The 12,325-nt window shown below is 40.2% G+C and overlaps 1 protein-coding gene across 29 annotated transcripts in view; it reads left to right on the forward strand.

Moving 5' to 3' along the window:
- The window catches only part of DTNA (dystrobrevin alpha), a 199,365-nt gene that overhangs the window by 104,765 nt on the left and 82,275 nt on the right, over nucleotides 1-12,325 (forward strand). For all 29 annotated transcript variants that reach the window (XM_081205860.1, XM_081205886.1, XM_081205870.1 and 26 more), the window contains 2 exons: nucleotides 3,452-3,519; nucleotides 8,379-8,459. In XM_081205860.1, coding sequence (XP_081061986.1) covers nucleotides 3,453-3,519; nucleotides 8,379-8,459 — 148 coding nt within the window. In that variant the 5' untranslated portion in view covers nucleotide 3,452. The remainder of the gene's footprint in view (nucleotides 1-3,451; nucleotides 3,520-8,378; nucleotides 8,460-12,325) is intronic.

Genomic DNA, 12,325 nt, shown 5'->3' on the forward strand with positions numbered 1-12,325 from the left:
TGGCACTCAGCCAACTGAGTTTGTTATTAGAGGGAATGATTACCAATATTACCTGTTTGTTGTTGTTTTTTAAAGTTATTTTTAGTTATTGAATATACTGTATCAGTATTCATGAACCATTAAGACCTATAATGAAAGGTAGCAGTAGTTCATGTAATGGGCAGTTTCAGTTACTTCTGGAGTATTTCTAGAGGTGTTTGTACAGCTGGCTGTTTGTCAATGTATATGGATTAGGATTGCCATTTGACACATCCTTCTTGATTTAGAATGGGATTTAGTGACTGCTACATTTTTATCATGTCATTTCTGTAAGCATAAGGGCAGAGTGAATGAATGCTGGTGGTTTCCTTTCTAGGTGGTCTCATAAGAACATAGCAAGAGTCCTTCTAGATCAGACCAAAGTTCTATGTAGTACAATATCCTGTTCTCATTGTGACTAGCCAGAGTCCTATGAGAAGCCTATACCAAGCAGGGCATGAGCACAACAGCACTTTCCCTTATATTCAGATGCACAGTACCTCTGGTGTTCAAGGAAGCACACAACAATCATGGCTAGTAACTTTTGACAGTCTCATCCTCCATTAATTTTCCTAACCTCATTTTAAAGGAGGCCATCACTGGCTCTTGTGGTAGCCAATTCTACGTGCTGTGTGAAGAAGTACTTCCTTTTGTCCGTCTTGAATATTCCAATATTCAGCTTCATTGGATGACAACCTCCCCAGGGTCAAGTATTATTAGAGAGGGAGAAAAACTTACCTCCATCCAATTCCTTCTCACCATGCATACGTTTAGATGCCTTTGTCATTTCCTCACTTTCTCATCTTTTTTCCTAAACTAAAAAGCCCCAAGTGTTGTAACCTTTCCACATACAGGAATTGCTTAAGCACATTGATCATGTGCCCCTTTTCTGAACTGTTCCCAGCTCTACTTGGTCCAAAGAGAATAGGCCTATTTACCAGTCCCAGTTTCAGATGCAGATCAGAGTCAATCAGAATTTTGCAGTGCAGTTTCAGGTTTAAGACATGTGCACAGAAATGCTTATTTTAAAGAAAATGCATGGAATACACAAAGAATGCATGTAAAAAGCGTATCAAATGTGTAGAATTTCAGTGTGACCTTCTGTAAAAGAAAAAAAAATACCTTAAAATGGGACATGATGAGACCTGTGATTGGGTACATGTGAATTTGACATAAAATAGTTTATAGTGAAATAAAAATAAATGCTGCTTTTATTACCAGCAACACAAGTAGGTCAAAGCATTATTTTCAATCCCATCTTCAAATCTTACAGAATCTGTGGAAGAGTGTGTATAATGGAAAGAACCTGCTGGGATTGTCTCTATATTATTTTGATAGAAAAGATGAATCATGAAGATGAAATTTCCTTTTTTGTAAGATGTAGATGTTTGAAAAACAAGGCAAAACATGAGGAGTCAGTTACTGAGTTGTTATACTTGGTGTGGATTAACAGCTCTCCCCCCTCCCTCTCACAAAACCATAGGTAGTTCATCTACATGAGTGCAAACAAATGCTATAAGTGCATTGCAATTATAAGTAGCCTTAGGAAAGAGCAGGCAGCAATTTTATGATATTGCCAAAGATTAGTGCTGAAATGCTGAAATGTATAGCTGAGAAATACTGCCTGCTGGAGAAATGTTTTATTAGAAGAAATGTAACAAGGGATTCACGATGCAGCTGTAAATCCATTAAGGCAAGTAGGGCTCTGCAATAACCTTTCTCCATTTCAGCTATTAGCTTCAAGGATTGCTGAACTTGGTAACTTTGCAAATGTGGTTTCGCCCAACAAAGTAACTTAACCTCCTCTTCACCAGCCTGTATTCAGGTCAGAAATAAGGAGACATGACTTCGCTAAAATGAGTACAGCATCATCTATTTTGTATCAGAATTTATTTTATCTGCACCAATCTGCTACTGGAAGGCATAAACATAAAAATGTTACATCCTTGATATCCTTCTGGAGTTTTTTTCTAGATAAGATAGTTGCAAGAGCTGAAGCCAGCTGCAGTATAATTTTCTGTTCATGTTTTCTTAAGTCAAGTGGGAAACCTTTTTGGCTCTGTGAACCAGATCCTTACCAGAATTGACCTCATGGGTCCACCCAGTTGTCAGTCATGTGACATCATCATAATATCCTATGGATGACAGATGAGTGGCCCTGCCTGTTTGTCAAAATCCCTTGCTGGAGCAATGTTAAAATGAAGAGGAAGGTGCTTTAAAGACCAGTTTGGCAAACTGCTCCCTGAACCACTTCCTCTCTCCTTTAAAAGCCACTCCAAATGTGACTTCTTTGTGCAGCAATGGGGGTGAGAGGGAGTTTGCTTTCTTTCGCTATTGGCACTTTTTCCCAAGGAACAGGCACGTGCACTAAGAGCAAGCAAACCCAGTAGTTTTCATCTTCTTTTGGTTGTGTCCATCTGTTTCAATGAGAAGCAGGCATGCATACCAAATAGAGCAGGATTTAACAACCACCTGTCAGTTTTTAAGTGGGGGTTAAATCCTGCTGGGAACAGGCACCTGCAAAAGAACAGAAGCGATGTCAGCTAATTGAGAGGTTGCTGTGGTTTGCAGAAAATGACCTCACAGGCCAAATTGGACCCATTGGGTAGGCCAAGACTGGCCTTTGACCCAGAGGATCCTTAACCCCTGTCTTAAGTCCATGTGGTCAGCAAATTTCAACATACAGTAATGTGTTCTGTCCAGTCATTCTTGCTATAATGGTCACCGCAAAGGAAGCTTGCCCCTTTTCATGTCTGTATGGTTTTCAAATTTCCTCACATTTTTATAATATAGTGGTACCTCAGGTTACGAATTTAATTCGTTCTGGAGGTCTGCACTTAACCCGAAACTGTTCTTTATCTGAGGCGTGCTTTCGCTAATGGGGCCTTCCGCTGCCGGCGCACCACCAGCACGCGATTTCCGTTCTCATCCTGGGGCAAAGTTCTCAACCCAGGGTACTACTTCCAGATTAGTGGAGTTTGTAACCCGAAGTGTTTGTAACATGAAGCATTTGTAACGCGAGATACCACTGTAGAAAAATTATTATCTGTTTAAAATAGACATCAACCCATGGTAAAAAGCCTCATAGGGACAACTCAAATGCAGTATTTCACATTGACTGCCTGTGAAAAGGGTTTAGCAGTTCATCTTAAAACAAGAGGCACCCTAAGCAAAATGATGAAATGGTATGTTTAAAAGTTGGCACTGATACTTTCAAACAGAACCAAACATTATTCTTTGGAAGAGACAATGCTAGAAGAAAGGAGGTGCTTGAGGGCAAAATCTAAATCATACATTGTTGACAAAGATATCCCCAGTGTTCTTTGGATATATAACGGGGGGAAATAGTACACTGGAACATTTCAGACATTTTTGCAAATGTGTTCAGCTTACGAATGATTCTGAAGATATGTTTAATATTTTTGTTGTCTAGAATGATTGAAGACTGTGGGAAAAGAGGAACCACCATGGCAGAAAGGAGACAGCTGTTTGCAGAAATGCGTAAGTACTGTGGCATTCTTTCCCCCAGTAGATGAATTCTTTCTTGCAAAAGACCAGCAAGACAGAATGTAACTTTGGTAAATATTCCATGGATTTGTGCCTTGGGCAAATAGGCAGTTGTTCTGCAAAACAGTGGCTTTAAAGTGCTTTAAAAGTGCTTTTAGTGTGAGGCAAGTTGCAAGAATGTGTACTTAATTGACCTAATGCTGTCTTTTTGTAGTTCTGTGGATTATTTAAAAGCTGGTTTTCTACCATATCAGTTACTGCTAAGAGATCCAAGGTGAGGAGATTTGAGAGAGGGGGGAGGGAGAGGGCTTGGAGAGAAAAAGGAGTGTGAGCAATCATAAGCACTGGCTCTCATTTACAGCATCAAATGTCAAGCATATTTGGTGATCCTCTTTACTGTGGATGCCCTGTACTTTTGAGCCCTAGACTGAAATCTTCCTAGCTTTACTAAAGTGTCTGGGTTTTCATTTTCTTAATTAGAGAATGTTAACACTGTCCTGATAAGAAATGCTTCCTGTCACTGAGGAATGACAAGCGCCAACCCCTGGATGCAACTTTAATTTCAAATAAATATGCTGAGCATTGTCATCCTAGTGTGTAAACTGTTTTGTAAACCTTGTGTTTGTTTTTGTATCAGACGTGTGAAGTTGATCAGGATTATTCCCATTTCACAAATGAGCAATTGAAGCAGAAAGATGTCAGAATATGTCAGAACCTAGCCCATATTTCCAGTGTGGAAGTCATATGCAGGTCTTTTCAAGTCAAAGCCAATAGTCTCTTCATTGTACTCACTTATATTAGGAGAAAAGTGAAGCTTTATCACTTTTTCTCCATTCAAAATGGTCCCTACCAGAGAGCGTGAGGCAACCTTGGCTATATAGTTCAATCCAGCAGGTCTTTACAGAACCATGATGTATAAAACTGGATAATACAAGTTGGATTTAGGATGATTGCAAATGTTAGTGATTATAAACATACATTAAAAAACTGCTTTCTAGTTAACCAAAGAAGCTCTCAAGAAGTAGAGAGCTTCAGAAGCTGAGATTCTTGATCAGCTGACTGCTAATCAAGAGGCTCTCCTCTTTTGCCAGATTAGATGCCAATATGTGGGTTGCTTTACAGAGTAAAGCTACCTTTACCTTCTAGGAACAAGGACCACAAGTAACTGAAGCTGACTGTACTATGCTTAAATAAATGTTGCAATGGGTTGGATCCAGACAAAGTTGGCTGAGGTTAGTTCTCATGTAAATTAATTGTGCTATTGAATTAAATGGGACCTAACTTCAACTAAAGGGAGGCAGGTGGCGCTGTGGGTTAAACTACAGAGCCTAGGACTTGCCGATCAGAAGGTCGGCAAAGATAAAATGGCGTTTCCGTGTGCTGCTCTGGTTCGCCAGAAGCAGCTTAGTCATGCTGGCCACGTGACCTGGAAGCTGTATGCCGGCTCCCTCGGCCAAGAAAGCGAGATGAGCGCCACAACCCCAGAGTCGGTCACGACTGGACCTAATGGTCAGGGGTCCCTTTACCTTTACCTTTACCTTTACCTTTAACTTCAACTAACTTACAGCTTGAAGCACATTTAGCTGAGGGTCTGTGTAAAGCTTGGTGTAAGCTAGAGCCGTGGTTCCCCATGGACCACATGAACATTGATTATGGTTTTGGTGGACCACTTAATGATTTCTCTGCCTGTTGTAGCAGTGGTAATGCTCTGTGCTAAATGCTGTATGGGTTTTGGTTGAATTCAAATTGTAATACAAAAAAAGAATTAAAAGAAGCAATAAAAATACTATTTGAAATCAATATTTAATGCGGACATGCCACCTGAGTGAACCTCATGGACCACTGGTGGATCATAGACCACAGTTTGGGAACTCCTGAGTTAGAAGAAGAGCTAGATCTACTCCTAATAGAATGTGAATGGATATGGGAAAAGGCAGCTTCCACTATCTTTGACTTAGCAAGTTTCACACAGAGTTGGAAGAGACCCTGAGGATCATCTAGTCCAATGCCCTGCAGTGCAGGAATATGCAGCTGTCTCGTACAGGGATCAGACCTGTAACTTTGGTGTTATCAGCACCATGCTCTAAACCAACTGAGCTACCCAGGTTCTGCTAGAACACTGCTGCTTGAACCCTGACCAGTTGGGACTAACCCTGTTTCAGCAGAATGAGCTTAACTGAGTTTTAAGATGTGATGCAGAAGTTACTGGTGAAGATAGTCCATGATGGCTGATCTTTCATTTCTGCAAAGAGGACACTCTTCAATCTGCCAACAATAGTCTCTTACGTTTTACACATCACTGTTCCCCATTTGACGTACAAAGACAAGATTGTAATTGGCACGAAGGTCAAAGGCCATGAGGGGTTCTAATAAACAGCACACCTTCCATTGAGCTGGCACCTAATTAATAATAATAGGAGAGACAGATGTTTCCTGATACATACGTTGAAAAGTGAATGTATCCACTCTTAAGTTGCTGCTGGCTTATGCTATCTATTAGAAATACAGTTCTGCTGAACACAAAACAGCAGCCAGCTCTTACAGTGTATTACTGTATTTTGTCTACAAACTGTTAATCATCATGGCACATGAAACCATTTTTTCTTTTTTAAAAAATTACATTGTTGCTTATTCATCTGATAACTTGCTTTTTGTTGTTCTTCAGCATCCAGATCGGAAGTCTTTCATTTGTAGAAAAAAATGTTGAGCGGTAGCCAAAATACAAATAACAATGATAACAAAACTACATTCATCTGGGACAGAAGCAAAAATCACAATCCTTTTTGTTTCTGGATGTATGCCAACAAAAGCTGCTTTTTTTACCATGGGTTTCTCATTCAGTAATACAATTCAGTGATAAGCAAACAGAATCATTAGGCAGAATCGGGTATCTAGCTGACAGATAAAGAGCAGAAGAGTTTGCTTGATGAAGCCAAAGGCCCATATGGTCCAGCATCCTGTCTCACAGTGACCAGCCAGATGCCTGTGGGAAACCCACAAGCAGGACCTGAGGACAACAGCACTCTGCCCACCTGTGATTCGCACCAACTGATATTCGGAGGTATACTGACTCTTGACAGTGGAGGTGGAACATGGCCATCATGGCTAGTGTCTGTCAATAGCCTTGTCTCCCAAGAATTTGTCTAATCCTCTTTTAAAGCCATCCAAGTTGGTGGTCAATACCATGAGAGCAAGTTCCATAGTTTAACCATGTGCTACATGAAGAAGTACTTTCTTTTATCTGTCCTGAATCTTCCAACATTCATCTTCAGTAGATGTCTACTAGTTCTGGTGTTACGAGAGTGTGAGAAAGACGTTTTCCTATTCATTTTCTTCATACCGTGGAGAACTTCCATCGTGTCACTTCTTACTCGCCTTTCCTCTAAACTAAAATGTCCCAAACACTGCGACCTTTCTTCACAGGGGAGTTGCTCCTGTGATGGAGGAACACTCAAGAGAAGCTTCTACCACCCACTTTCTTGCTGCCGGTGGGTCATACTCTGTGGTAGTTGCGGCTACTACCCTCCTCCCACTTACTCTTGCAGCCCAGATGGGAGAGGAATGGATATATGACTCTTGATAGGAATAGGAATGTTTCTTTTTTATTAAAAAAAAAGAGGAAGGAGGAAAGTAAATTTGAGTATTGCGCTGTGTTTGTCACTTGAGCTGAGGGAAACTGCTGGGACCACTAGAAGGGGTCTTCCAAGCAAAGTCTTAGTCCACCAAGGATAAACCATCTTGTGGACAAATGAAAAACTTTGAGGATGAGACAGTAAATAGTTCAAGGGAACTTCTGGCAGGGACAGATGGCATCCAAGCAGCCAATTGGTAAAAGGATCTAGTTGAGAATGCTTGGCAGATGGAGAAGAGAAAGGAGAAAAGTAAGCAAAAGTGTAGTGAGCAGAACTGAGAGAGGGGAGAAATAATGGTGCTTCTTTCTTTCTGTCTCCAATCTCTTGTTATGATCTGTTCCCTGAAGTATCGTGATGTGCACATGCTGTGATCTTTTTCTCAGGAGAGTATCAATCAATCAATCAATCAGAACTTGTTAAATGTCATTAGTGCATTCAGAATTTGTCCTGTCTTTTTTAGTTTTACAAAAGTTTTCTTGGAAAGGCTTCTTCCAAGGCCTTTGTGTTTTTGTAGGGTCATGCAAATCAGCTAAATATAACGCTTCCCAGCTTCATTCAGCTCGACTTTGCATATTTCCCCCACAGCTGCAATTGCTCAAACTGGCTGTCCAAAGTCTCCTCTCTCACATGCATATGCAAAGCAGCTTTATAAACAGCAACACTTTAAAAACCACTAAATTTGGCTTAATGAAAAGGTAGCAGAGGCCTACCTTTTGACTTTTAATTATCCAAATGGTTCCAGAAAGGTTGTTGCATGACCCTCCTTCCCATTTGCCCCATAATTTTTTAATTTTGTACTCCTACCTCCTCGTACAAATCTTTCACCTAAATATATGGTTTGCAGCTAAAATAGATTAGTAGTTTGCATGTCTGATATCTTATTCTGAACTGATTCTCATCAGTTGTGGGTATTTGTTGTAAACTTCATAGTTAAAATATTAAAATTACACAGTGTTGTCCTAGAATTGGGGCACAGCCATTTTGTTTTTTAGCCTGTGGTTAGATCAGATTGTGTGTTTTTTCTGAATGACAGATACAGAAGGTTTATTCTTTATCCACTGCTAAACTATTTTTAACACTGCATTCTTCCCATTCTCCCTAGTTAGAAAAGACAGCCTTGAAAATGCTGAAGGGAACATTTCTTTGTTTTCTCTCTTTTGTCTGTGAGGTACATGCACAAATTGCAACTATCATAGCATATGCATAATTTTCTGCCACTAGGGGCTCAAGATCTGGATCGCATCCGTTTATCCACCTACAGAACAGCATGCAAGCTTAGATTTGTACAGAAGAAATGCAACTGTAAGTATGCCACTGGTTAATTCGAATTACCATCATTAATCTTATCTTCCACTTTAGAGTTGTGTTTGTTCCCCAGTTGAAATGCAAATAGGAATTTATTTTAATACGCAAGATGCTAATAAGAACACCTGGTTCTCCAGAAGAGCATGTTATTACACTACTGCTAATTATACTTTAAAGTTTAAATGTTTGCATGTGGATGAGGGTAAGAGAGAGTGGGTGGAGCTTTTTAAGCACATCTACTTTTCCATTATCAAAATGATGAGATGAACTATAAAATAAATAAAATCTCCCCCCCCTTTTTTTTGTTTCTTTTCAACACGATTAGATTTGTTCATCTTACGTCTAAGATTACCTTGTGCAGCTGGGTGGAACTTATTTTAAGCATCTACAGTCCCAATAGATACTAATTTTTACCTTCAGAATTTTCATTATTAGAATGGAAAGCAAATTTTAAGTGGTAAATAGGTCATTATAACAAGCCATTCTTAAGAATGCTACATCCTCCTTATACCATTATTTACAGCTTTTATATAATATTTTGCATATAATAGGACCAAAACAGCTCCTGAAATAATTAACATGGCGTTGATGGCATCTGATTATTTTTGTGTATGTATGGTGAGAGCCAGTGTGGTGTAGTGGTTAGCGTGCTGGATTAGGATTTGGAACGCCCAGGGTTCAAATCCCCATTCAGCCATGAAGCTCACTGGGTGACCCTGGGCCAGTGACTGTCTCTCAATCTAACCTATCTCACAGGGTTGTTGTGGGGATTAAATGAGGAGGGGGAACCATGGTGCCACCTTGAGTTTGTTGGGTGGAAAGATGGGATATAAATGTAATTAATACATAAAATAAATTATGGCCACTATGCAGATCTGAAGGATGTGTCTCTGGGATTTGCTAGAGGGAAAGCTCCTATATTGACTCTGTTTCCCAAATGGAATATGAGAAGTTCCTAATAAGATTCCCTGCACTGCATACCCTGTACTTAATATTGGCATATGGCTGAATCCGGTGGTATTCTGCATGCCTGCTTGCCTTATTTAAAAAAAACAAAACAGAACTTATCTTTTTAGGTATTATTGGAAGATACAAAAAAGGGTGAAGCCAGCCAGCCTGCTTGCTTCATCAGAGCTGCTGAACTCAGTAAACCCCTTTGCTGTTGTCCCATACAGTGGTACCTCGGGTTACATACGCTTCAGGTTACAGACTCCTCTAACCCAGAAATAGTACCTTGGGTTAAGAACTTTGCTTCAGGATGAGAACAGAAATCGTGCTCCGGTGGCATGGCAGCAGCAGGAGGCCCCATTAGCTAAAGTGGTGCTTCAGGTTAAGAACAGTCCTCCGGAATGAATTAAGTACTTAACCCGAGATACCACTTGTACATGAGTGTAGCTGTACTGATCTGTTGTGTATTGGTTTAAGTAAATAGAACTACAACAATAGCCGATAGGAGGCAAATGGGGCAAGTCTGTCCTGCGATGTGTATCCATTTCAACAGGTTGCACGTGTATATCCAGCATCTAGGGTGGTTGTGTAATGGACAAAATGCCTTTATTAGTGAGTTGTTGCCAGTCAAGTACCTTCTGCCTTTCTCCAGACATGTCTCTGCCATATCTGTTGCTTTATACTGATGTAGTTACACTATATCCAATGATCATTCACAATAGTAATTAAACACTAGCTCAGTGCCCTGGTCTGCGTTGCCTCATCAGTAAATGCCACAATTTGCAATGTTGCTGTGTGGTCTGTGTTCTGGATTTTACAAGCTCATTTGCCAGTGAAAGAACTCATATCAATAATTATATAGAGAGTCCTATGGCCTGATTATGTACCTATTTTTTTGTAATGGGCTTTACATTTTCAGTCCTTGACACAGGACTGCAGCCCAAGTACTAACATATTCAGCTGTACTCCATTGCTTCAAAGCAATTTGAGGATTTTTTATTCTCAGCAGGCAGCTAAAACACACACTGCTCCTTAGCTACTTCCTTTTACTAGACTATAACCACTTTAATAAATCCAGGTTCACCCACAACTTGTACTCCATACATATCGCCAAGATTCTAGAAGAGTATTCTCAGCACACTGCTGACAAATGCACAAAAGTTATCTGCCATAGGATTTGGTGATGGGTGGCTTTAAAAGAGCTTTTGACTGTTCATGAACACCTAGTAATTGCAGTGTGTGTGTGTGTGTGTGTGTGTGTGTGTGTGTGTGTGTGTGTGTGAAATATCACATTGCCTTACATTTTTCATAAGGTAAATTTAAAATTCTTTGGTTTTCCAAAAGCAGTTTATATGCTTCCTTATCAATTAGACTTAGCAAGCCAAGTTGTCCAGCCACAAAAACAACAGCAAATTTGAATTCCTCACACCCAAAAACATATTTTAAAGACCACTCATTCAAGAAATCTGCAAAAATTAAGTTTCACCCCCTAAAATGACACACACCTTACTGGTTCAGTGTTATGTCTGAACCAGGGATCGTGGTTTGTTTTGCTCAGACAAACCAGAGCTAATAAGCCTTGACTTGACATCATAATTTGCTGTGAACAAAACAAACCATAATGTCCAGTTGAAATGTACCACTAGGTCAATTATCAAATGCCAGTATGCCATGGTTAGTTGCTCCTGCACATCCAAGGAGATGAGCGAAGTGAGAGCCAATGTCAGCTAATACATTGGTATAAATATAACATGTATGGTTAACCTTTGGCCCTCCAGGTGTTGCTGAACTACAACTACCATCATCTCTACCCATTGGCCATACTTGTTGAGGCTCATGGGAATTGTAGTTCAGCAAGATCTGGAGTGCCAAAGTTCCCAACATGTGAAATATAACAGATCTAGGAAATACACAATCATCACAATATAATTTTACTGCAGTATTTGAGCTTGGTCATGCAGCTTAGGTTTAATGGATAGGTAGTTGAAGCAAGCAGTAGGTGCCATTCATGGTTATGGAAACACATGTCAAAACTTCAGTAGAGAACAGTTAGGGTTCAATAGTTTAGGTGCTAAGATAGCAGGATCATGAACAACAGAACTGAGTCGAAAATGGGAAGTGTCAGCTTCTATAGCCTGAAACACTGTATGAGCACCAGAAATCTGGATTTCCAGAATACCTTCTTCCTCAGCATAAAATGTTTCATTTGCTGGAAACTATGGCTTTTCGTATTTTATTACTTGTAGCAGTTATTAGGATGATGAAATCTCAAGCACACATATGATCTCTCTGTGGACCACAGCAGCGGAGGCAGAACCTAACAACATACCATAATCAAAACTCCATTATACAATTAAACAGTACTGTACGGCTGGAAAACAACCGCCATCCTTGGTGGGCCTTACTCATTGTGCTGCATAGTTATTCTCCAGTGCTGGCTGTTGAAAAAGCAAGGCTGCTGATTTCCCTAGATCAGAATAAACAGTTGGCAGTTGAAAACCTTGGATTTAAAGCCAGGCTGATGATTCTAATATGGGGTTTAATTAGAGCTGACAAACCGGGAGTTCATATCCCTGATGGTTTTTAATTTGGCACCTTGGGGGTTTCAGTGTTGTTTTTCTCCTCTGTTCTCTTTTGAATGAAATACTTTTTGCTGTGTCTCATCAGGAGAACAATACAGCTGTTTTCATTGGGAATGGCGTAGTGTGATGACCGCGGAGGCGACCTTGTTAACTTCCACGCCTTCCCCAACTCTAATCCTTCTCTTCCTCATACTCTTCTGCTCAGTTCAAATAGTAGCTAGGCCTCAGAGGCATGTAGGCTAGTCAGCTTCAATTTCTTACATACCTCGGGGCCTCTTTCTCTTCTGCCTGTCACTTTATGTTAGCCTTGTGTCCCACCCTGTCTAATGAACA

Source organism: Podarcis bocagei (assembly GCF_964188305.1).
Source record: "Podarcis bocagei genome assembly, chromosome: 8".
In the NCBI taxonomy this organism is placed as follows: Eukaryota; Metazoa; Chordata; class Lepidosauria; order Squamata; family Lacertidae; genus Podarcis; species Podarcis bocagei.